Source organism: Rissa tridactyla, chromosome 18, assembly GCF_028500815.1.
Source record: "Rissa tridactyla isolate bRisTri1 chromosome 18, bRisTri1.patW.cur.20221130, whole genome shotgun sequence".
In the NCBI taxonomy this organism is placed as follows: domain Eukaryota; kingdom Metazoa; phylum Chordata; class Aves; order Charadriiformes; family Laridae; genus Rissa; species Rissa tridactyla.
This window is the reverse complement of record NC_071483.1, coordinates 8,385,838-8,412,202: the sequence shown is the minus strand read 5'-3', so window position 1 is coordinate 8,412,202 and position 26,365 is coordinate 8,385,838. Positions and strand designations below refer to the sequence as shown.

Sequence of the window (26,365 nt, the reverse complement as noted above, 5' to 3'; positions counted from 1 at the left end):
TGGATTAAAAAGCACACGAGTGAAGGTATGACCGAGGAGAAGCAGCCTGGGAAGCTGAGGGGAGGCAGGCTGCTGGTGGGAACGTGAGTAGCTGGGCACCAGGCCGGCAGCGTGCCCTGTGCTGGCTAAAGGCATCCGTAGACGAGTGGGACTGGCTCCAGAGTCAGGCGGGTGTTCCCTACCTGGCGAGGACTGATTTTTGGATGGGAGTGGTGGTAACGGTGGTGAGATCAGTTTGCAAGATTAGGAAACACATTTAAGGGGAGCTGTCGGCTGTCTCTGTAGCTTGGGCAAATACCGCTTCGGGTGTGACGCCAGAGTTAAAATGTAAGACACTACTTAGAGCTCTGCGAGTGACACGTCAGGAGCCCACGGGAGGAGAAGCAGTGCGTGGTCTGAGTGGAGCACGGCTGCGTTCAGCTCCGTTTGCCGTGTGTGTACGCACTGCCCGTGCCTTAAATGCAGCCTGGGAATGGATGTACGGGATCTGCTTGGTTACAGGGAAAAACTAAGGACAAGGTGGTGAGAGTCAGCACTAACACACCGTTCTGCAGCCTGGAGCTACCTCAGCGCCTCACCAAGGGGCATCGGTACCTCCCAGTAACGGACTCGGCCAGAGCTGTAAACACCACATCACAAACATGTAAAAAGAGAAGAGTTTTTATTGGTTATATACTGTAGAGCTGACAGTGTTCGAGTCAGGAGAGACATGCAGATAAAGTGTGTGTTTACATTTGGCATGCAGACTGAGAGCACTGTGTAACTGGAAGGAGGTGAGCACCATCTGTATCCGCTGCGTAGGCAGCCTGGGGAGGAAAGCGCCGGCTTCCCTCTACTGAGCATGCTGAGACAGGGAGAGTTCTGAGAGGGTGAAACAGTGCTGATAGCTCTATCGGACACAAAATTTGTTTTGGGGCAACAGGCAACGCTGTCGCCCTGGAAAATTTGCTTAACTTGGATGAGTCTCTGATTATGAAAAGATTTCTTGCATTATTTGTCTTCTAACTAAGCTGCCCCAGCCCAAATATATGTCTGCAAATACAAAAAAATAGATTTATTCTCTTAAAAATACATTCCATGCAGCCTGGAGTGCTGCTTCCCCAAGGCAGGAGGCTGCACTGCGTGCTGGGCAGCCCAGGACGGTGGTCCTTTGGGCCCTTAGGTTCCTGGCCGTCAGAGGCATCTGCAGACAATGGCTTTGCGTTTGATCACGTACAGAGCAGTCCCCTGAGGGCTGGCCATGGGGCAGTGCTGTGACCACTCCAGTGATGTGCAAGGGTAGCAGAGATGAGGTCTACTATGTTAGCGATGACACCGATGCGACTATTGCTTCGATCCGTAGCTAGGCAATTGCTGATGTCGAGTGTCTCTTGAAGCACCAAGGTGCGCCACCCTGCCCCGTGCTTCCTGCTCGTTTCCTTTCCTGGAGGAACCATTTGCAGGGCTGTGGGTCTCCCCTCCTCTGTGTCCACCGAGCTGTGGGTTGACAGTGCAAAGCACCGGTGGCTGCGCCGTGGAGCTGGCACTCCCCGTGCTGCTGGAGCAGCTGGAGAGGCGTTGCTCGGCATTGCTGAAGTGGTGCCTCTGGACACAGAGGAAGCCGCTCTGCGAGGCAGGAAGCTTCTGGCCCCTCAGGCTGGTGCCACCCGTGCTGGGGGAAGCCACTGGCTCTCCAGAGGGGACCAGCGTCTCCGTTTCCCAGGGAGAAGCGAGCACTGACAGACTTCCTCTGTACAGCAAATACATTTACAACTTTGGAATTACCCGACTGCTTGATGCGCAGCCTCGTGGCATCATCAAGCCCACTGAAAAGCCTGTTATATTTATATGCTACAATTACAAATACTTCAGTGATGGCAATATTTACACATATACTCTATTTTACAGCTGTTCAAAAAAAGTGTGCAATTTGAGTAAAACACATTGTGTTTCCTGAAGTCATTGCTATAAGTTTCATAATACAATCAGCTCCTATTGCACTCATGATTAGAGGGTACGGCCCCTTTCAATTTTAAGGAGGGTTTTCTTTCTCAGATTTAATCTTGGTTGCGGTAGAAACAACCCAGTGTAGAGTTACCGAGTGACATCCATGTTCGTTACTTACAAGCAGCGAGACTGAGTCTAGAGCCAGAGTTCAAGGTATGTGCTGTAAAACAGGACTGAGGCAGCTGGGGAAAGGAGAGACGTCACCTGCGAGACGCACCTGAGGAGAGCCGGGAGTGCCGGAGGAGGGACCGGAGGAGCTGCGTTGCTGGGTCAGCAGCTGGGGCTCCAGCTGTGTGCGGTGAGCCAGCTTGCCTGTGGCTAAGGAAAAGCCTGGTCCCGGCTGAGGGAAGGGGAGAACCAACAGCTATTGCTGCTGGTGGATTCGTCCCTTGCCCTTCAGACGTGGGGCTGCGTTACTGGGGTGAGCTGTGCGGCTGAGGAACTCCGATGAGCCAGAGTGTTGTGGGTAGGTACAGGGAAGCCTGCGTTAACCCGGCACGTCATGTCTTAGGGACGCACAGCTTTCCTGGCCGGGACTGAAACGAGTTTCCTTGGGAGGAGCTTTGGAAGCACCATGCTAAGCTGGATCCACGCCAGGAATGCGAGGAGAGGGCTGGTGGACGTGCACAGGCACCCAAGTGTCCCGCGGGATGGGGCCCACTGTCCTGCAGCAGGACAGGGATCGTCGCTGGGAAGAAAGCCATACAGTCGCTGCTCAAAGCCACCTTCATCCTCTCGAGTGCGTATGTGCTGGCTGCCTGTAAAACTAAGCTGCACGTCCTGGGCAGCGGTGGTGCCGGGGGGGCTCCTAAATGTGCTGCTTCCCTGTGAGACTGAACTGCAGGGCCAAGCAGGTCGTCGGCAGCGGTTCTGCCCCAGTGACTGCAACTGGGTATGTATCACACAACTGCAGAGCTGCTCAGCAGCAAGTTTGGGAATGTAAATGGAAGTACATAATTACTGTGCTGTCTGAAGAGGCGGGTACCTGCCAAGACACCTCCAAGATGAGAACGCCCAGGTTCAGCAAGCAGGTACTGCAGGAACCATTTGGGCTGCTCGCGGGAGCGCAGCCGCGGCTGGCTCAGAGCAGCGTCTCCCATGCAGATGGAAGAGGACCTGAGGCAGCGTGTTGAGTTTTGAAGGGAAATATTTTCCTTAAAAATTAAAATAAGGGACAAAGAGTCAGCACGTAGCATCCTGAGGCTGGCAGAGGCCGGCAAGCGAGCCAGCCCTGTGAGAGCCCTGCTGAGATGTGGCACTTCTGGTCAGGCTGCAATTGTGTCCCTCAGCCGCGGGATTGTGCGACCGGGCTGGGGGAGCTGATGCTGTTCAAGCAAGCGATCTCAGTAATGTCTTTTTTTCGCCTGGGCGGGCGGTGATCCTGCCATACAGTTCATCTCTGTGCACAGCAGGACTCTCAGGGTGGGTATTACAATTTCACAGGCTCATTAAAAAAAATAATCTCCATTGTGGCTTTAGATTGCAAAATGTCTAATTTTCAGTATTTCCTGATAAACATGGGACACTTCAGAAATCTGAATTTAACTTCAGAATTTCAGTTTCTTCCACTTTTAGTTTGGACTTTGAGTTTAAAAATTTTTTGCCGTTCTACTCGATATAGTTATGCCATTCTCCACTAGCACTGCCATGTCATGAAATGGTAAGAGATAGCAGTTAATATAATTTATTTTAATATAATTTAATTTTAACATTATTAGAGCTGCCACTTAGTACTAATTTAAAAGCATTATCTTTTTGTCTTGTTATGCAACTTGACACTTATACATGTCATAAAATATAAAAGAATAAATGAAGGGTTAAAAAGATAGGTTTGGGAAACCATCTAAAAACTGCAAAAGGAAACGCTTTTTTTTCAAAAATAATCTTTCCCTTCCTCCAATCAATCTTTATTAACACAAAAAAAAAAGGAATTTAAACACTTTCCTTTTATATAAATGGTTCCATAGATATTTGCCAACCAGCTCTGGTTTTTTTTGATTCATTTGCCTCTCAGAATTGAGGCATATAATGGCAAGGGAGAGGGAGGAGGCAGCGCGGGCAGGCGCGCGCAGACAGTCACACCGCGCGGCTGCGGCAGCTGCTCGTCTGGAAGGTGTGGGAACGAGCGTGGGGTGCAACTCGGCTACAGGAGCTGCGGGGTGGCAGCACCTCCAAAACAGGTAAGGGACCGTCTCCCCTCTGCGGCGCCGTCGTCTCTCTGCAGCGAGGGGCGACTGTTTCTGACAGGCGGAAGAAAGCACCGGGGGAGGTCAGCGGTGGTTGGGGCCAGGCCAGGACAAGCGTGGGCCAGCCCCAAGCTGGGTGGTGGGATGTAAGGGAAGCACTGGCAGAGGTCTGGCTGGGTGAGCCAGATACAAGCACTGCGCACGGGGCAGATGCTGCTCCAACACCTGAGCACCTCCTGGAGCTGCAGGGGCAGTGCCTTCCCCGACAGTGATGCCATCTGCGCTCGGTGGCCTGTGGGCACTGAAAGGGTAACAGACCTCTGTATTTGAAGCAGCCTCTGACCATACTCGGGTCCCACATACGGTGAACGGGGTGGTTCTGAAGAGGGGCACAGACCTAGGCTGCCTACGTAGCCATACTGGAGCTCAATTTAGGGTCTAATCCTGCTGTCTCCACCCTGGTTTTGGAAGGAACAAGGACGTTCTGCTTGTCTACGAGGAAAAGCACTTATTTCTTTTTCCCTTAGAGCTCAACTGCTGAGAGCGAGCAGCAGAAGTGCTGCCTGCAGAGCGTGATGGACATAAAGCTTCAGGTAAAAAAGCACCTCAGTCCGAGTCAGGGGGAAGTTTCACTGCTGCGTGAACTGCTGTTGGTTTGGCTCAGCGGATGATGACTTGGCGTGAGATCTCAGCTGGTCATGAGTAGGTCAGGCAAAGCTTGTTGCAGAGACCGATAGCAATAAAGAAGAAACTGCTTCTAAACAACGTTTTCTGCTCTCCTTCTCTCTTAACGTGTAAAGCAACCAGTGGGGAATGGTCTCCTCCTGCTGAGACACAGGCGGTGCTGGGAACACAGGTAGTGAGGTGACCACAATCCGAGCCAACAAGGGTCTATTAGGAGACTGCAAACTCTCCCTAGGACTGAGCCCCGTGTGGAGCCATGTGGGACAGCTGTCATGGGCTGGTGGACCGTAGTCACAGGGATACTTCTGGGATTTTTGTCTAAATGCAAGTGATTAACAAGAAGTACCATGGTTCAGAGTGGCTATGCAGTCAAGGTTTCCATGTGGAGACAGATCTATCATCCTATGAAGGAGATTAAGATTGCAGGTACAGAGATGAGAAGTGCGAGTCCCCTGAGCAAAGTCTCTGCAGCTGCCTCTTCAGCAATGAAGAAAAAGAATTCACTGGTAAAGCTCCTGTACCTTGCAAATCACATTAGAAAACTGCGGTCAGGCTAGCTTGTGATGCCCGAGAGCTAGGTACTGTCCTGCCTCTTGCTCCACCGTGCAGCACGTCCATTGAGCAGAAGGGAATACAACTCATCTCCGAGATGTTGTCCAGCAGGCACGGGAAGCGCTCTGTAAAATACAACCCCACAGCATCACAGACTGACAGCTGCCTCTGGCATCATTTTTGCTCTGGGGAATAGTGTTGTGATTGCCCTTAGGCAGCGACCCCAAAGCCCAGCAGGATCCTTGCCCAATGGTGGGGCAGGGGAGGGCAGCGGCAGGATCGGTTTGGAAGATACGGGCTCTGCCAGCGGTTACAGTTGAGTAGGCCCCAAGCAGAATGACCGGGCCCTGCCCCACACAGGCAGGACCTATTGTCTTTTTTTTGCCGTAGCATACCCAGCACCCACTTCCACACTCGGCATGTGGATCTCACAAGTGAGATGTGTGACACCTGACAGCACAGAGGAGATGGAGCTGCTCTAACGTGTGAATCTCCGTGTGCGAGGTGTTCGTGCTCCTGTAACAGTCAGTGGAGCTCTGGGCAAGACAGCAGATCCAAATGACCGTGTGTATGTTATGGGGACCTGACTTTACCCAGGTTTTTATTTGCTGTTGACCCAGTCTGTGCAGACAAAGGAAGCACAGCGCAGCCTCAGGTACGGGAGTCTCCATCTGGCCCGAGGAACGTCACTGTGGGTGATACCTCTTGGTCACCACACAGAGCATCGCTGTGGAGTCCCCTTCCTCAGCTACCAACAGGGACAGTGTGAGCTCACTGCTTCCTACTGCAAACGCTACCTATCTCTAAACGCCAGTCTGCAAAGCTCAGCTGGGACCACGTCCCTCTGGGCTCCTAATTTTGTGCAACGTCACCGAGATGTGACTATGTAGGGCGTTCAGCTGCCTCGCTGCAGCCCTGCTGCTCTCACATGAAGACTCAGCCACTCCTGTGCACGTCCAGGAAGACACACTGATGGCAAATTTGAGGTCTTAAGATGTTTCCTGCTGTGGGTGATCCGTGAATGGAAATATGCACTTTGCTCTGGGCAGCTGCAGAGGCAGAGAGGGAATGCCAGGAGAAAAAGAAAGTCTTTTGTACAGACGTTAAGCATGGCTGTGCACCTAAGAATTAAAGGCTGCCTGGACCCCTCTGAAGGGAGTGCCCTTTGAAAGGCTGGAATATATGGCTTTTCATATGTCAGGCAGTAAGTCACGGTCACTATAACATGGGCCATTTCTCTATGTGTCCAGGAAGATGTGGTTTTGGAGGCAGAGCAGCAGGTACGTAGCAGCCGACAAGCACCCTAGTAGTACAGCAGCCAGCTGAAGCAGGAAAGTCAAGGGCTCTGATTTTGTCTCTCCAATGTTGTTTCCAGCCCTGATTGTCCAATACATGCCAGGGGATGACTAGATGCAGTGCCTCTTATTCCCTGGAGAAAATTTTTAGCTGTAAAGCTAGCTGAAATAAGTTTAGAACAGAAAAATAAGGGAGTACATTTTACCGGTATAGGAACGTGATGAATAATTTACCAAGGCAATACAGTAGACAGTCCAGCTCTGGACAGTGCTAATTTAAGACTGGATTTCTCCTAAAAGGCTTACATTCATTTGGACAAGTTCTCTGAGTTATGTTACTGGGAGGTCAGTTCAGATACTGGCTTCTTGCCTTGTAACTCCCTTTTCTGGATGGTCCTTGAACTCACATACCTGCTCCTCCGCTTGCAGACCCAGTGGAGCGTGTGTGTTGGATTCGGGGTCCTGCAGCTCAATCTTAGTGGCTGGCCTTTTCCCTGCTGTGTCAACCTGGGAGAGGTACTCAGAAGAGCCGTATTGTTTTCTTCTGGAACTGGGCACAAAATCTTTGCTTTCATCCTGTTCAAAGGAAAATAAAGAGGGTTGGGACTCAGGGACTACGAAGGGGTCTGGAACAGTGCTGGGTTTTTGGTCCTGGGTTTGCAGTGCAAGGTGCTCTGCGCGCAGGCCAGCTCTGGCATGTCCTCGCTTACGTGCTGTTTCATACAGGTTTTCTTTTTTTTTTTTTTTTTTTAAAACCATCCAGTAATTTAAAACCACCCAGCTTTATGGGTGTGGAGTCTTCTGTTCAGCTGAGTGACCCATGCACAAATCTGTGCTCCATCTGCGTGGCTCGCTGGGCCTAGAATACTGGTATCCACGAGGGACCAATGGCAGCAGAAAAATCCCACAGTTCAGTGATTGATGCAGTTTCTTGAAAATATTAACTCTGGGTTTTAACTACCATGGATGGGGGTGCCAGCAACCTGAATCTCCCACTTTCTTGGCAATGAGGATGTGATGTGGCAGTGTCCTACACCGTTTCCTGCTATAGGCATCTAAATGGCACTTTTAAACTCACTAATGTTTTCTTGAATGTCTGCAGAGACATTTATAGGGTAATAACCCTGGGACTCAGGTGCCTACAGGCTGCCTCAGGGGTGGTTGGGGCACCCATGTCTTTTACTGCACCCTGCTGTGACTCACGGGGTGAGGAGTCCCTGGCGCCTTCCAGCTCCCTGAGAAGACAGCAGCGCTTTTGCTGTTGCTGGCTGGAAAACCTCCGCCACACTGTAAAGCACCATCAGAAACGAAACAATCACTGGGCAAAGCGCAAGGGCTGCACTGCACTGCTAAAGGCTTTATCAGCTCTGCTTGCTTTGGGGATGGCATCGTATTTGCTGAACCACCCAGTGCACAGCCCTGTGAGGGCCTGCGGGCACTAGTGGAACAAATTTGGTCCCTGCCCTGTGGCAAAAGGGACAGTGGGGAAGGGGGAGGCAGCGGCCCCTGTGCCTGGCAGAAAAGCATCTGAGCTGGCCACCAGGCTTTGATGGGCCCTCAGAAAGAAGCTGTGACATCTGGTGGGTCTGGATGGGCAGACATTTGCCCTGAGCTGTGGATGACATCCAGCAAACACTGGACCTGACCTCCCTCTTGTGATCCAAGCCCTACAAGAGAATCGAGATGTGAGCAACAGCAGCACCTCAGTGAACACACACAACACAGGGACAGGGACCTCCAACCAACCATGGGCCAGAGGTAACTATGATGGGCCAGGCTGCTCGTAAAAGTGAGGTGATAATTTTAATTTAATGAATGGCAGTCATCTTGACGGACCTAGAGAGCTTAGCAAGGGCTGGGCACCTATTTCTGATACAGTAGTTGTCTTTAGAGATGAGGGCACTGGCTGAGCATACAGATGCTCCATGCCCTTGTGCATCTGACAGTGTCAGTCCTGTCTCTGCTGTCAGGCAGCATGAATTTTTGACTATCAACCCAGATATGCTGGTCTCAAAGAGTTTCACAGAGCCAGGTGCATGCGGGCTGCTCACTGGCAAGCCCCTGGAAGCTGCTCTGAACAGCCTGTGACCCTCAGCACAAAACAGAACACAACCCGTAGACAAAGTTACTGAGGTCTGACATCTTTCAGTACTGACAAAGTAATGAAAGATGAAAACACAGGGATGTGGCATGGCTGGCTGCTTAAGTAGATGCTTATGTGACGTCAGCAAGGGCGAAATGCTGATGGATGCACTTTCTGTTAATCCCTAAGCAGAGGAGAGAAGGGGTGAGAGGCAGCACACCCCTGGATGCTGTCAGTGAGACTTTTCCATGAGAACCGCCCACCATAAGAAGGTACACAAGAAGAGAAGATTGCCTTTAGGTTTTTACCTAATTTATGCAGCACACAGCCCAGCTCCAGTCATATTAATGTTACAGCCACAAGACAAACAAATTAAGTGCGCTCATCTTGCCTTGCTGCCTGCTCATTTGCTCACTGCCTGCCAGTGCTTTTGGACTAGTTTGGGCATGGCAAATTTTCACCAGTCCAACATCACACCAGAGAAATACCAACTTCGTTATCTGAAACACAAAGCCCAAAAGAATGATTGCTTGAGGTCTTGCACCTCCTCGTGTCTTTTATGGGTGCCCGAGGAAGGCTGTCTGCAAGCACTAGAGGGAGCTGGTCCTCAGGCTGCAGCATCCATCCCTCAGCACCTCTTCCTTGCTGGGTCTCCCACAGCAGCGCCCAAAGGAGCTGCTGTTTCTGTAGCACAGGTATTGCTAAAGGCTGCCAACACCTCCTCTAGCTTCACTGGGGACCTTTTCCTACATCAGTGGTACAAAAACAGGAGGCTGAAATTATATCTTGTGCCTTGGCATCTCCTTGCAAGAATTATTTCCAGGTGCTCGGTTTGGGTCTGTCCTGAGGGACAGGATAAGAGGCAGGAGCTGAGCTTCCAGCTTGCTTTAGGCTCCTGCTGTGCTGCAGCAAATCGTCAGACGTGAGTATTTAATGGAGGAGCGGAAGATGTATATTGGCAAAACCAGCACAGACCTTGTGCTTCCCAAACACGATTCTTAAGGCAATCTCAGCTTTGGATAGCAGAGCTATGAAGAGGCGACAGTGATGCCTTCACAGGAAAGCTGAATGTGCAAAGTTAGCGCAGATCAGCGCCAAGCCTTCTGCCAGAGAAATAGCTACATCTTTAATCGAAACCCAAATCCCAGCAGAAACAGACTGCTTGTGATATGACACATATTACAAGTCTGAAGATAGCCTTCAAAGGCAGATACTTGGCGGTTTTTTCCAAGGGCATATGCAATAATTTGAGCTGCCCAAATATATGAAATTTGGTATATCTGTGTATCTGCAGTCTTTCAGGGTAACTTGATGCTCCTCGTTTACAAGCTAAAAATATACCTAATTTATGACCGAGAATTCAGATTTGTGACTGTGTGGTGTCAGGGTGATTTTATTTTAAAGTACGATGCAGAGAGATACCTAACTCAATGCTCAGCAGCCCTCCGTGAACTAACCATGCGATCGCTTTCCTGACTGCTTGTCACTGCGGACACAGGCAAGGCTGGAAGCCAACTAATCCATCAGGGATACCCAGGGTGACCACGCAGAGATCAGTTCGCTCTGTCCCATACACTTCGGCAGCTGTTGTTTGTAGGCACACCGCAGAGCTAACAAATTTGATATGAGAGCGACCTTGAGACCACCCACAGAACGTACCGCAGAACTACACTCAGCCCTGGGTGGGCTGCTAGGGGGAAGATGGGAAAGAAATACCTGAGTGCCCACTCTTTAGGGCTTCATGACTGACCACTGTGAGCCCAGCTGCAAGTGGAGACCTCTGCAGCTGTGAGACTCGCAGTTGTGGGTGCTGTGAATTCAAACGCCTGGATAAAGAGAGGGCCAGGGATGGACCTCCCCTTCCCCAAGCACATAAGTTGCCATTATGCAAAAGGACAACCTCAGTGATGTCAGTTCTGCGTGGATTCATGAGAGAGAAGTACAGACTGCCTGTGACCCATGAGCGACCCTGGCCAGGAAGATGGTCTTGACTTGGAACTTCTCACCCTACAGGTAGGACAGAAACGGGGGCGCGCAACACCCTTGTCCCCATGATTTCCATCACCTGCTTCAAGCACAGTGTCTGCGTGACGCCATTCCTAGGCGTCCCCTTCAATACAGGGTATTTAGGTTGCTCACTGGTGCTGATGAATAGCAGACATCATGCCTTAAGCCCCTGATGTATTCTTAGCATCCAAATGTAGCTGGAAGGCCAACCTGCACTTTGTGACAGCAGGCAATAGACTCTGCAAAGCAAAGCAGAAGTGAAAGAGAAGTTTCGAAAATGTAAAACTCCTTTCACGTCTTCACAACCTCATCTTTGTCAATGCCAGAGTCACTTGGTGATGAATCTGTCCCCTCTGCCACAAGCCCTGTCAGTTACTCAGCTGGCTCCTCCTCGAGACTGGCAATGGCTGCAGCTGCTTACAGCAGCTCTAAGTGAAGGGCAGAGCCCAGAGCTGCAACAGGAACCACAATGTGGTTTAATGGACCGGAGCAGCACGTGGTGCCAGCGACCTTGCTTGAAATACACTGGAGCCTGCAGCTCCGGTGGCAAGTAGAGCTCAAGTCTGCGTGTGTCAGCCCTGCTTTGAGGGACTCCCCTCACTGGTACCAGCCAAAGGAACAGAAAAAGCGCACGGCCACCCCTGTGGGTCTTCTTTCTTTTCAGGTGGGATATTGCCACAGACCAAGAAGGGAGTAGCCCTCTGTAACCAGTCACCAGTCATCTGTTTAGGAGAGGCCCAGGAAGCATGTCCAGTCCGGCTCTCAGCTCTGGTTTCACATGGGGAAACCATGCAGCTCACCAAAAGGAGCCATATCTCTACAGCTGCCATTAGAGCTATAGCTCCACCTGAGGCACCTTACTGAAATCTGCTCATTTCCATCATTTTTTCATTACTATTCCAAATTGACAGTGCTGTGCAAAGCCACTCTGAAAAGCATACCATATCCTACATAAGCTGTGACTATGTCTTCTCTAATCTTGGCAAGACCAAATGCTACTATGTAGTTACTCATATGGGATTACAAGACCCAAGCAGATGGATCTAATTGCAAGAAGTCTAAATTGGGTACTTCACATATGAGATGCTCCACTGAAGACAGCAGGAGCTGGGAGAGGGCAGCACTTAAGAAAATAAACTGTAAGAATTTCAAATCAGGCACCCTACAACTAACAGGCAACTTGGAAAACCTCAGCAACGGAAAGACAAGTCTGTTTAATACAGGATACTTACAGGTAGCGTGGTCCGGTGCCAAGCAGAAGCTGCTGTAGGATCGCTTGCACAGCTCCTGCGTGTTAGCAGTTCAGATGCACTTAAGTTACTTTTGGTCCTTCGGGACCCCAGTTCAGGGCCACTCCAGGAATTAGCCGTGACACTGGTCCTCGCTGAGGTCTGCTCCAGGGAGTTTGGTTTTGTACTGTTCGCTTCCATTTCTGAGAGGTCCACTGAGGACCTACAAGCGTTTGTAGTGCTGGAAGCTGCACTTTTCTCCACTTTGGTTTGAGAGTCTTCCAGGGAATGTAAGCCTTGCCGTGTTCTCCAAGAACTTCTCACAGTGACATGTTTTGTTTCGGATGAAGCTGCATCTGAAGACCCATGGCTCTTCCAGCTGATTGTCTCTGAAGGCGGCTCACTGTTCCTCTCCGTGAGTTCAGAAGTCTTTATCACAATGCTGCTTCTGGAGACCACTGTTTCTGCTTTACTTCTCGGTGCTGCCTCGCCAGTTCTGTCCATCTCAGATAATTTCAGAGCACTTTTATTAATTGATATCTCAAAGGGTGTGGGGACATTGCTTGCTATTGGTGAAGGCTCATTTGGAGCAACTCTGATGTTGCTGGTGGTAACGTGCCTTTCCCTTGCTGCTACATCTGCACTGGTCCTTGGAGCTGTTGGCTCAGAAGGAAAGATTGTGATGCTGCTTGTCATTTTATTTGTTACCATTTTAAAAACAGACTTCTGTTTTTCTGACTCTGCCTCAGAAACAGTCCCTCCCATGACTGCCTTCATATCCTTTTCAACAATTGCAGGTTTAATGACAGCTTTTGATCTCAGAGCTTCTCTTGGGCTGAATGACCTCCTGGATTTAAATTCTCCAACGCTGGCATCTGACGGTTTTATACACTTGCTGGAGTCTTCATCGTTTACAGTGTTTTTGTCATTTTCAAAAAGCGACGCTCTAAAAACTCCCCTGGAATTGGAGAACTGCTTGGAACCTTTCTTTCTTGTCTCAGAATCTGAGTGAGTGATTGCTTTTTTGCTTCTTCCCAATTCTTCATCTGAATTAACTTTTTCCAGGTTACTCTGGATGGTTTTGGAGTCCGTTTTTAAGCCAGCGTTTACATGATCCATTGCTGAAGTTGAAGACTGCTCCACGTCTTCTTTATCAAGACCTGTGAGAATCTGCAGAATGTCCTCCTGACTCCTGGAGCGATGGGAACGCTTTGCTAGTGTTGAAAGCTTCGCACTTTCAAGTGATGTGCTTGCAAATTCTTTTTCCTGGGAGATTATTGCTCTTTTAGCCCTCCCCTCCAAGGGCTGTTTGTGTGATGCAGCAGAAGTGTTCACTGCTTCTGCTTTAGAGCCAGCGGAGTCCAACGCCGACACATGGGAGGAGAGGTGGTACCTGTATGCCGAACCTGTGCTGTTGGAAGAAGCGTGACTACCCCTGGCAAGCAACGTGTCCCCTGAGCTGTCACTGACTTCTGCCTGGCTTGTTTTCATCTTCTCTGCCAAAGAAGCCGCTGATTCTCCTTTACTTGACTTTTCATCCCGTGCGTCAGCACCGGCTTGGCTGTTGCCACGGAGCACCTGAGATGGCTTTTCAGCTTTGGATCTTGGCCCTGTGTCAGCAACAGGTTTGGAAGGTGACTTCCAAGATTTCTGCTCCTGTGCAGCAGGAGGATATCGGCTGAGGACAGAGGGCTGCTCTTTTGATCTCTTCCCCTCATTTTGTGTGATGCAGCCTTCCTTCTGACCAGAAGAAAAAGTGGATTTCTCTTCCAGTCTTTTTGTATCTGTCACAGCAGTGTCTGAAAGTGCAGATGCACCAGATGCTTTTCCTGCTTTTCTGTTCATTAGGCTTGGGCTGGGCACCTGCTTACCACCATGGCTGTAGCTGTCATTACTGACAGAGAAATCTCTGTTCCTTGCTCTTTCCCGGCGCTGCTGGGGTGAGAGCTCCCTTGGCTTGTGCTTGGCAGCTGCCAAATCAGCTGCGACACCTCTGTATTTAGGTCTGTCATGTTTTCCTCTGCTAGAAAAGCTTGTATCTTCATTTTCAACCTCGCCATTCTCCAAATCTTTCTGTTTCTTTATCTGCATTTTTATTTCTTCTAGCTGACCCGTTAAGAGTTTGTTTTTATTCTGTTCACTTAAATAACTATCTTGCAGGTCATTGTTTTTGGCTCTCATTTTTTTAAGTTCTTCTTCTAAAGATTCAAAACGTTTGATCTGAGCTTTAAGTTTATCAATTTCTTGGGTGAGATCTTTCACTTTGTTGTCTTCCTGATTTTTATTCTTTTGGTTTTCTGATTTATTCCTGGTTTCATTTTCTACATGTTTAAGGTAATCTACACTTCCCTTCCTCCTGGTCTCCTTAGAGGGCAATGCAGAAGTTAAGTCGTCTTCAATTCTCAAATCATTTCTGTCCAGGAGATTATTTGATGACCTTTCTAGCAAGTTGGATGCATTTCTAGTTTGGTCTGCCCTATTTAGTTTATTGTTTTGTTCTAATTTTTGTGTTAGCTCCTGGATTATTTTTTCGTTCTGCTTTTCTCTTTCATTAAAATGTTTTCTTTCATTGATAAAGCTCAGCGCTAAGGATTTCAGTTTTTCTAACTCGCCTGTTAAGCTCTGCTCGGTTTTATCCAGCCTGTCCTCAGATGCTTCCAGTTCTTTCACTTTCACTCTAAGTATTTCTAATTCTGTAGATATCTTTTTGGTCAAGTTCTTTTCTTCATTGAGGCTAAGACACAGCTGCGTACAGTCGTTCTTGCTCCTACCGAAGGCCTCTTCCAGCTTTTCCAGCTCTGCCATTCTCCTCTGAAGGTGTTCAATTTCTGACTTCAGCTCTCGGGTGAGGCTCTCTTCCTCTTCAAGTTTTTCTTTCATTAACCGGCAAAGCTCTTCAGCCTTCCTAATTTCTTCATCCTTGCCTTCGATCTTCAGCACTCTTTTCCGCAGGGCTTCGATGTCAGCCAGCATGCTGGAGTTGCTGCCTTCTGCCTGGATCACTTTGTCCTGGAGGTCAAGCAGCTCATCCTCTGCTTTCTGCAGATTTTTGGTTGCTTCCTCCAGTTCATCAAGGCGGCGACTAAGACTCTGCAATTTGAATCGTAGGTGCCGATTTGAGGTTTCCTTGTAACCTGTAAATTCTGCCATGTTTATTTTTTATTCCTTTTAGGTGAAAGCTTTGCTTAGTCTGGATGAATGGTGTGGTCTTTTAACACCTTGTGGATTCCTGGTACGTTACCGTTTCTTTGAACAGAGGCAATCTCACCCTGAAAGAAAAAATGCTTAAAATCAATATAAGAGCTCAGAATATAAACATTCTCACAGTATAAGTTAGACTATATATATTTATATAAATAACTTTTTAATTAAACACATTTCTGAGTGCTAAATTAGGAGAAATGAAACTGCAGAGAGGAGCTACGGTCCATTTGCTTCGGTTATACAGGGTTTCCAAAAATAGCCTGTTCCAAATAGCCAAGGGAAGGAAGGGCCCTCCTCTGCTGGTCCGCGCAGGCAGGTTGTGCACAACCAACAGACGACAGGCCCTCGTGCCAGCGCTTGGCACTCTGCATGCTCTGCCCACATGCAAGCTCTTGGGCTGTGGAGGGTCAGGCACGTGCAGGACTTGGGTCCCTGTTCATGGACATGCCCACGCAGCAGACACCTCTTTTCAGCACCGCACCAGTCTCCCGAAGACGCCTTAGAGACAAAGATTCAGGAAACATAAACAAGACCTGGAAGCTAGAAAATGCAACCCCCAGCCATTTGGTGGCCACTGAGGAAGGGGCAAGCCCCCCACGCCCAGCTTGCAGATGGGGGATGTGAGAGCTGCTGCCAGTCAGCACTGCCTATCGCTGCCAGTACTGCTCCTGCAGCCCAGACTGCTCAGGCTTGTAGTCACATCCCGACTTCACACGGCTTGTAGTCACATCCCAAGGACACTATGCCAGTGGAGTTTCAAGTTTCTCCCTGCTGTTTCAAAAGCTGTTGTTGCCCTCTGCTGCCACCCACTCGCACCCAGGAGATGAGCAGTTGCGAATGCTCACGCCTCTCCTCCTTGCTGCTGCTGACAATGAATGAGCAGCGATTATAACACGTGGGCACACTCTGATGCGTTAAATGTAGATCTCTTCCCAGCTCACCCCAGAGGTGGCAGGGCTTTTTTTAAACAGCCCCTCTGTGCTTGGCAGGGAGTAGCAGGCAGGGGGACCTGAGCAAGCCAGAACAGCTGCGGGGAGGATCTGACGTCCCTCTTTGGTGCTCAGCATTAGCATCGTCCAGTCCTGGGCCTGAGGCACATCCCCAGTGTGTGCGAGGGCTACTGCAAAGTTGAGGGGAGGGTGACTGCAGCTCTTTGAACTGCACCCTTGCTCAGGCTGTCTGCCTTGAAGCAGGACTTCGCCTACAGCATTTTTGTGGAGCTCCCAGCAGAGGAAACACTCAGGAGTTTCCTATTTCACAGTGCCAAGAGGCGACGAGCAGGATGTGGGGAGGAGACAGCACTGGTAAGGGAGACTGCGGCGCCCCGATGCGAAGCCTTTGAGACTGAAGGTGATTCATTTCCTGCTGGCCAGGGGCCCGGGCTGCCAACAGGCGCCCGCCGCACACACCGGGCACTGGATGCACACCAGGCACCCCGCCACCCCTCTCCCAAGGGACCTCCCGCTCTCGGGGAGGGGGGGCGTCACCAACCTGTTTGCTTGGTCTCGCGCACCTCAGGAAGCTGAAAGGAGCACTGCGCTGTGCGCCCAGAGAGGAACCTCAGCACGCCGTGCACTGCGGTGCGCCTGGCCTTGGCCACATGCCTGTCCCCTCCCTCCCCACCATGACCACATCCTGCTCCTGGGCCACCCTCCCTCACACTGCCCACAGACCGTAAAGGCCGCACGGGCCACAGCCCTGCTGCGCGGCTGTCTGCTGACAGGCACGGCTGTGCAGGCCCCGGCAGGGTCCCATCTACAAACGTCACCAGCGCGTTGCAGGAGAGGCCAAAGCAAGCAGCTTTGCAGTGCCCCGAGAACAAAGCCCTGTCCCCAGCAGGCCTCCGAGCAGGGAGTTAATGGTTAACCTGGCATCGGCCACAGGTTGGGAAGCGAGAGCGGCCTGGTCCCCCTGACACAGACGGCAGAGCCTGAGGCGGGCAGGGCACAGCAGGGCTGGCATGCAGCGCTGGGTCCAGGCCACAGCTCCTGGTGAGCTCAGGGGAGAGGGGGCCCGCGGGGGTGGTTCCCACGTGACGGGCTCCTCACCACAGAGACCATGGTGGGCTCAGCAAGCTCTGCCAGTGGGACCAGTCCTACACTCCCCTTTGTGGGAAGCGGGGAGAAATGGAGAGCTACCTCCACAGGCGACTGGGCAGAGGGGTGAGGCAGAAGGGCCACTCTTCCCTTTTCTCCCTCCCCTTGTACATCCCAAATATTCCTGCAGCATCAGCTGGCACCTGGATGGAGTAGGACCTCCCCCCAGTACACTCAGCACCCTGGGGAAGCCCTACCATGGAGGCCAGTAGAGGCTCAAGCTCAGTGAGCAACTGGGTGCAGAGTGGTGACCTTGCCGTGAAGACAACGGGTTTCTGCAGACAGAAGAAACAATCACCCCAGGAGGTGATGTGGGATGGTCCAACGCAGTCTCCACCAGGAAGGAAGGGGGTTATGGGCACAGATCCCTGGGAAGGGACCAGTATTGCTGATGAACCACCCATCTTGTTGCTCCACCAAACCACACTCGTAAAGTTGGTTCCTACAGAGTCTGGACCGTGGCTAATAACATGCGTTTGTGTCCGCACAAGATAATGGTTGGTGAAGAGCTCGGTGTGGGCCACGAGTCAGGATTTAGACCCTCTGTCCACATTGTCACAGCTCATATGACCTCTTGTCATAAAGAGCAGGAGAGGGATGTTGGGACTGAGTCACTGATCCCCTCTGTGGATGTCAGAGGCTGGCTCAGAAGCCCAGAGGAGAACCTGATTTAGGAGGAAACGCTCAAATCTTTGAATGAAGCAGAAAATTGAACTCAGTAATTAATTGCATGAATGAATTACTAGTGGTGTCCCTCAGCGGCTGATGATGTTTAATGTCTTTATTGACAACAGAGGTGGATGGAGCACATTCTCGGCAAGTTCATGGATGATACTAGACTGGGAGGTGCGGGAGTGCACGGCTGATACGCTGGAGGGCGGGGCTGCTACTCAGAGGTACCTTGACAAGCTGGAGAAAGGAGTGGACAGCAGCCTCAGGAAAATGAAGTCCAAGTCCTGCTCCTGAGGCAACAGGAAAGGCTAGGGACGGTGGCTAGAAAGCAGCTTCACAGAAAAGGATCTGGGGACTCTTGGAGAATGAGAAGTTGAACACAGGTCAGCAGCGTGTCCTTCTGGCTAAGGTGGCCAACCACAGGTCAGGCTGTGTCAGCATGTCTGCAGCCAGCAGGTCGAGGGAGGTGATCCTTCCTCTGTTTGGCTCTCACGAGGCCACATCTAAAGTGCAGTGCATAGTTTGGGACTGCCCCAGTACAAGAAAGACACAGATGTCCTGGGCTGAGGCCTGTAGGATGGCCATGGGCTGGAGCAGTGGACATACAAGGAAACACTGAAGGAACTGGGTTTACTCATCCTGAAGAAGAGAAGACAAAGACCTGCTGCTGCTTGCAGCTACCAAATAGGCCAGTGTAGAGAAGACAGAGTCAGGCTCTCCTCTGAGGAACACAGTGAAAGAAGCAAAAGATACAAGCTACAAGAAGAAAAAAATCCAAGCAGATATTAGTACCTTCCCCCCAACACCTTCAGACTGGTCAAACACTGGCACAGGGCCCAGAGAGGCTGTGAGTACCTCCATCCCTGGAGGTACTCAGAGCTCTACCAGAGCTACTCCCCAAGCTGCTCTACTCTACCCTGTAACTCCCCAATACCTCCCCAGCTGACATGATTTACTGCAAGAGATGAAAGAGGGTCAATCTACTTAGTTTAATAAGGAGAAGGAGACGCAAAGCAACATCTTCTACAAACAAATATGTTAAGAGAAAGTATCAGAAGTCTTCTAGCAGAAGGCCCTGCTGGCGGCATAGCCAGAACCAACCCCAGTGCTTGGAAACAGAATCTATAACAAATTAGTATTACAAATAAAGTGCACATTTATAAGATTGAGGGGAATCAGCCAATATAAAATACTATCTTAGATGTAATGGCTGCTTTAAGCTGGTCATGCTTTGAGTGAGGGCTTGGACCTCCGGTGAGAGACCTCCAGGGGTACTTCCAGCCTAAATTACACTGCCTGTTCGTGACTGTTCTTCGCTAGTCTGTCACTGATATCAACTTATCAGAAGGAATGGTGCAGGATTCAATATTCAATTATTAATGCTGATTAATATTGTTGGGGGATGTTTAAACAGGACTTGTTAAATAAATCTGGTAAGGCAATAACTTGCTCAGCTTGTAAAGGTACTGAACGATCTGACGTGAAGGTACGGACTCGAGATTTCTCTCTCTCTTTTTGGAAAATGAGCAGTTCTCATCCTAGCTCTATTTTACATTTTTTAGCAAAAAATAGGAAGAAAAGAGGATGAAAATTTTCACAAATAGCAAAAAAAACCGTGGCAGTGGCAAATATAATATGGACAGTTCAGTTAAACAGAGCCATCTGAGTCACTGATAAAGGGAGATCAAAGACTCCGAAGCGCCGTATCCTGCAAACACTGAAAAGGCTTAAATGGTCACAGCAGAAACCTTATGTACAGAAGAGGTGACGCATTGCTGCAGCTCAGAGGCAGACGCCCTTGGCTGTATCAGCAAGAAATACTGAGTAGAAGAATGACAGTAGAAATGACATTATTTTGTATGCAGTACTGGACCGTGCATTTACACCCCCAAGTCTGACGCATCTCACCTTGCTTAAGTAGTGAAATAGAGCAAGAGAGACACCTACAAATTGCTCCTCAGTCTTCTAGATTCAAAGAGAAAAAGATGCTCGAGCGTCTTCATCTGCCCTTCCCGGGGACAAGGAGAGGAATCACCCTTTGAGGGATCGTACTCTGCCCACTGATGATGAAAGGAGCTTAGACACGGGCTCAGGCACCGACTTCTGGATGGTAGTTGTCTCCCCTGGGAATGGTCCCCCTCTCTCTCCAGGGTCCACGCATCAAAAACACAAGTGGAAATTTAGGGAAAAGCTGAGGAAAATTTTGGGAAAGCTCAGTAAAGTAGTCATGAGTGCTTTTACCCTTTAAAACTCTAAGAAATCACAGTTTTTCACCTGAACAACAAGGGTAATCCTACATTAAACCAAGAACCACAATAGCATCTGTTTGGATTCGATTTCTTGAAAAAACTCCTTTCCGATGAGACATGTAGGAAGCCTGGGGAATCTCCAACCACCTGTTATTCAAAGCAAATATCAAGGCAAAAATGTGTGGCCGGTAAATACCTACAAGGAGAAAAGATTTTTGCCTGATCTACAAGGTTCTTCATTAGAGTACATGAAGCCCAAACCCAATTTCACAAGAGAAAGGGTGTCAGGAGGATGGGGCCAGGCTCTTCTCAGTGGTGCCCAGCAACAGGACAAGGGGAACGGGCACAAACTGGAGCATAGGCACTTCCACCTAAACATGAGGAGAAACTTCTTTGCTGTGAGGGCGGCAGAGCCCTGGCACAGGCTGCCCAGAGAGGTGGTGGAATCTCCATCTCTGGAGACATTCCAAAGCCGCCTGGACGCGTTCCTGTGCCACCTGCTCTGGGTGACCCTGCTCTGGCAGGGGGTTGGATGAGATGATCTCCAGAGGTCCCTTCCCACCCCTGCCCGTCTGGGATTCTGTGAAATGTGGCACACAATTTAACCGACTCACTGCAGTGAATTTACCAGGATTCACTATTTAAATGACTCATTCTGGTTCTGCCTTTCCCCATTGATTTTTCATTGGGTTTTCTGGTCTTCCTCAACAAGTGCGTGTATCTCCTAACTATATTTATCATTATCAATTGCATCCTCCCCCTGTTTGTACAGACTGTTTTTCGGGGCTCTTTTGACTCTGCGTGGTTTTGCCCATGGCATCCTGTTTAACACCTGTGAGAATTCAGTATTGAGGACATTTACTAGAGTACTTTTGTGACTCTAAATTACCCTTCCCGTTTTTAAATTTAGTTTTTTCTGCACACTCAGTTTTGCTCATCATTACCTACAGTTTTATGAAAATGTTTCTTTAGCAGCATCATTCGATATAACCTCCCAGTGAGACTATATTGTCTTGTTTGCAAAAAGCACACACAGTCAGTTCACAGCTGTGCATAGAGGCAAAAAACCTTTAGCTAGAAACATTTATGCTAGCTGAAATACTTTATGAATTGAGAGATAACCATCTTTTATTTCAGGAACAGCAATTAAATGACTATTACTTGAGACCTACACAGATAATCTCTGCCAGAAGTCCTTAGAACTGTGACACTGCTGCTCTCCAGATGCACAGAAGCATCTTACCCTACGTGTTGTGTTCCTTGCTCTGATTTGGGTGTTGGTACGAGCCCCACAAGCTCTGGGTTTCAGGATGTCCCCAACATACCCATGTTGGCACCCGCTCCTACTGTGCTCTTTGCTATGCCAAGATGAAAATGCTGCCAGCTGCCACGCGTGTTTCTCGAGTGCTAGAAGAACTCTGCTATCCCTCACGAGCACATTTTGCACTTAATCTTCGGGGTTTTTTTATCTTTTTACTTGCACTTTTATACTGATAATGCCACATCCCTCACTGTGACTGGGGGAGCTGGGGCCCCCAGTGACAGCACTGCTGGTCTTCCGCAGTACCCATCATCAAAAGGGTAAGATCACATCATATATGTTAAGTTTTAGCCTTACCTAATCCTAAAGATGAATGAGAATTATTAATCTCTTGGCCTAGAGCCACTTCTTATTCATTTCTTCTTTTTCTCTTGAAGCTGTAGGGGTTTCCAGTAGACTCCGGAAAGCAGCGCTCATCATAGGCAATAGAATCATACATTTGTTCAGGTTAGAAGGAACCTTAAAGATCATCTCGTTCCATCCCCCTGCCCTAGGCAGGGACACCTCCCACCAGACCAGGTTGCTCCAAGCCCCGTCCAACCTGGCCTTGAACCCCTCCAGGGATGGGGCAGCCACAGCTTCTCTGGGCAACCTGGGCCAGGGGCTCACCACCCTCACAGCCAAGAATTTCTTCGCAATATCTCATCTAAATCTCCCCTCTTCCAGTTTAAAACTGTTACCTCTTGCCCTATCGATCCCCTCCCTGATCCAGAGTCCCTCCCCAGCTCTCCTTGAGCCCCTTCAGGTACTGGAAGGCTGCTGTAAGGTCTCCCCAGAGCCTTCTCTTCTCCAGGCTGAACCCCACCAAGTCTCTCAGCCTGTCCTCACAGCAGAGGGACTCCAGCCCTCGGTTCATCTTTGTGGCCCTCCACTGGACCCGTTCCAGCATGTCCATGTCCTTCTTGTGCTGAGGACTCCAGAGCTGCACGCAGTACTCCAGGTGGGGTCTCACCAGAGCAGAGTAGAGGGGCAGAATCCCCTCCCTCACCCTGCTGGCCACGCTTCTTTCGATGCAGCCCAGGATGCGGTTGGCTTTCTGGGCTGCAAGCACACATTGACGACTCATGTTGAGCTTCTCGTCCACCAGCATCCCCAAGTCCTTCTCCTCAGGGCTGCTCTCAAGCCATTCTCTGCCCAGCCTGGATTTGTGCCTGGGACTGCCATGACCCAGGTGCAGGACTTTGCACTTGACCTGGTTGAACCTCATGAGGTTCACATGGGGTCACCTCTCCAGCCTGTCGAGGTCCCTCTGGATGGCATCCCTTCCCTCCAGTGTGTTGACCGTGCCACACAGCTTGGTGTCATCGGCAAACTTGCTGAAGGTGCACTCAATCCCATTGTCCATGTCTCCAACAAACAGCACCGGTCCCAGTACTGACCCCTGAGGAACATCACTCATCACTGGTTTCCACTTGGACGTTGAGCCATTGACCACAACCCTCTGAATGCGGACATCCGGCCAGTTCCTTATGCACCAAATGGTCCATCCATCAAATCCGTGTCTCTCCAATTTAGAGACCAGGATGTCATGCGGGACAGTGTCAAACGCTTTGCATAAGTCCAGGTAGATGACGTCTGTTGCTCTTGCCTTGTCCATCAACACTGTAACCCCATCATAGAAGGACACCAAATTTGTCAAGCACGATTTGCCATTGAAGCCATGTTGGCTGTCACCAATCACCTCCTTATTTTCCATGTGCCTTAGCAGAGATTCCAGGAGGATCTGCTCCATGATCGTGCCAGGCATAGAGGTGAGACTGACCGGCCTGTAGTTCCCTGGGTCTTCCTTTCTTCCCTTTTTGAAAATGGGAGTTATGTTTCCCCTTTCCCAGTCAGTGGGAACTTCACCAGACTGCCACGACTTTTCAAATATAACGGAAAGTGGCTTAGCAACTTCATCCGCCAGTTCCCTCAGGACCCATGGATGGATTTCATCAGGTCCCATGGACCTGTGCACCTTCAGGTTCCTCAGATGGTCTCGAACCTGATCTTCTCGTACAGTGGGTGGTTCTTCATTCTCATAGCCCCTGCCTTTGCCGCCTTCTACTTCAGAGATAATAGCAATTTGCCCCATTGTAGTTGGATGTCCTAGGGGTCCTCCACACTGTCGAATGCACACAAGTTAAGAGTTTTGCATTCCTCAGCTGACAGGTGGTCTAATTTTAGGGGAGGAGCAGAGTGCGGCTATTGTCCATGCTCTTGTGAATGGGGTGTAAACCTGGTGCTACTCCCTCCACCTCCCCAAATGTTGGGGTGAGCTTAGATCCTCCCTGTTCTGTTTTCTGCTAAGTTATTACTCAGAATACCCGTGGGAACTGTATTTTTGCACTGAGCACAATGCTGGGAGTGTTTGCGCACACCTGGGGAAAGGGAGCCTTAGGCAACGCAGGTCTCCACGCTGTGTATTCAGATTGCATTAGGAGGCTGACAGTCACTTCAGGCATAAGGACAGGTTTGGAGACATACATCGGCAAAACCTGGGGTAGCAAGGGAGTTCCTCTTAGCGGTCCCAGATGGCCAAGCAGGTCAGGGGGGAGCTGACTAGACTATGCTCTGGTTCTAACGCACGCTTTTCTACCTGAACTATAGGTTAGGTGTGTTTGTTGGATTCTGCTGCCTGTGCATATACATTTGCAGTTTTAATTAAAGGGTTTCTGGTGTTGCATACGTATGCAATGGAGTGTGAACATATTATGCTCAAATGCGGTAATGCTTCTGACAATTCATGCTTGTATCACCACTCAACACGGTGAGAGCATCAGTGGGATTTTTCTTCCCTGCCCCAGGGTGGAATGGTCTGGGAGGAGTCCAGCATGTCATTCTTCATTTGTACAGCAGAATTTCTCTGCCGTTTATATAGAATAAGGATATGGGTGTCACAAATTGCAGCAGATGAGGATACTGAGCTTCAATCAGTTAAAGACAGAAGGAAGGAAAGTTTTTCTTAATTTTATTTTGCCTTTTATGAGCTCCTTCAAGCACCTAGTTCTTGACCCCACACAATGATACATACTCATAGGAACAAGAGAAAAATACTCCAGAAGAAAAAAGGGTATAAAAAAAGATATTAAGACTAGATAAGAGCCAGAGTCCACTATGTGTCATCAACGCCATGTGCCACCTGCAAGTGCCATACAACCTCCTGGGGCAGCTGAGGAGAAGCAGACGATGTGTTTGCTTACACAGGGTGGGGAAAGGGGCAACCTGGCCCCACTGAACACAAAGGCAAAATGGCAAGTGATTTTTAGAGATGTCTGTATTTTGAGGGATGAACTGTTTCAGAAATGTCTGCATCTAGTGGGAGAGGAAATTCTCAAAGTCAGAACAAGCTAAGCAATCTGGAAGCGGTCTGAATATTGACTAGACAATGCTAGACCAGAGACATGTGAAATAATGAGACAGCAGCCAAAAATAACCACAGTCAGCACAACGTTCAAGGAGACTAAAACAAAGACACCAAGTAACATCTACAGCAAGTGTCGGAGACTGCAGCGGGCTCTGCAGATGCAGCAGAGGAGCTGGCATGTCACCGAGTCACACTGACCCTACGCAGTCTGATCACCCAATGAACTTAGTGCTGCTCTGCTTCCAGCATCATAAAAGGAATTTTTATACATGGAGCTGGCAGGGCCAATGTGAAAGAAGCAGAGCATCAAGCCAAGCCCAGTCGATCAGGGCAGATGCTTTGAGCAGCAACAGGGTTTGAGCAGGCACAGTTGCTGTTGCTTTACTGTGCACAGCAGAGATTTTGCTTTTCTCTACAAACCTACTACCGCTCTCTTCTGGCTTCCCTTCAAAATCACTGCTTGCCTCGCACTGTAAAGACTCGTGAATAAAGACTCGCTGAGACCAGGTTGAGCATTTGGTGACTAGGTGCAGCATCTTCCTTCCAGCAATACGTGATTGTGTTAGCCTGCATAAGTGCCAAACAGAGCCCTGCAGATGGTGGCATCCTTACCCTGGGAACCCCATGGCAAGGAAGATGTACCTGTACTCCAGAGCTCTTGATCCGAAATGGATCAATACTTTCAGAGCCCCCCAGCATGCTGCTCCTATCTGCCAGGTATCAAAACATGCCTTGTACACGCAGCAGACAAGTTACCTATTTTGACAAGTTCTACATTTGCCTTATTTTGAATTCAGCAACACATTTTTATGTATTGTAGGCAAGCAGAAGAGTTGGTGGACAGCTGAGAACCTCAAGAATTACCTTCCTGCCTTCTTCACACTGCCTCAATAAAACTGCCCCATCCAACACTGGAATCAAAGCTGAGGAACATGGTTTTCTTCTCTGACTTGGTGTCCCGTGCTGCTACTTGTAACTGTCCTCAGAAACAGATTTTACTGTCACGTTTGACTTCACAAACACTATGCAGGCATCTCTCCAGTGAGTCACAAACTTGGCAGCATCCTGCGGATGGCATGGGAAAAACAGCCCCAGCTCAGTGGCGCCTTTGTAATATTTATTGGACAGGGAGGTCTTCCACCTCCTTCACCCCTCCATCCCTCCCTCCCACCTCCATCAGGGTCAGCATTGCAAGGGCTTCAGGGGCCATGGCTGCTACCGTCACTTCTCTTCACCCCCATAACGTGCTAGTGTCAAGGTGCTGCCTGGAGCTGAACCACCCATGGGCTGGCTGAAAGTCAAGAGGATCCAAACTTTAGGAGGCCACAGGCTAACTGAAGTTTCCCAACTCTTCTGCCACAGGGCCAGGATTTTGTCTGTTCCTGTTGTCTACGTTGTACCCAGTTGTCGTTGGTTTTTTATCTGTAATTCTCCAACACTGCCTCTTTTGAGGAA

The 26,365-nt window shown here is 49.6% G+C and overlaps 1 protein-coding gene across 2 annotated transcripts in view; it reads right to left on the bottom strand.

The window, feature by feature from the left end:
* Positions 1 to 644: 644 nt before the first annotated feature.
* Positions 645 to 26,365, bottom strand: part of LUZP1 (leucine zipper protein 1) — a 44,673-nt gene continuing 18,952 nt past the window's right edge. Inside the window, exons 1-4 of one of the 2 annotated variants that reach the window (XM_054223331.1) lie at positions 16,718 to 16,791; positions 12,026 to 15,291; positions 7,115 to 7,279; positions 645 to 5,533 (exon numbers count right to left, since the gene is read on the bottom strand). In XM_054223331.1, the coding sequence (XP_054079306.1) occupies positions 5,495 to 5,533; positions 7,115 to 7,279; positions 12,026 to 15,172 (3,351 nt within the window). In that variant the 5' untranslated portion in view covers positions 15,173 to 15,291; positions 16,718 to 16,791 and the 3' untranslated portion in view covers positions 645 to 5,494. Of the gene's footprint in view, positions 5,534 to 7,114; positions 7,280 to 12,025; positions 15,292 to 16,717; positions 16,792 to 26,365 lie in introns of those variants that run through there. The other variant, XM_054223330.1, reaches the window with a different exon arrangement.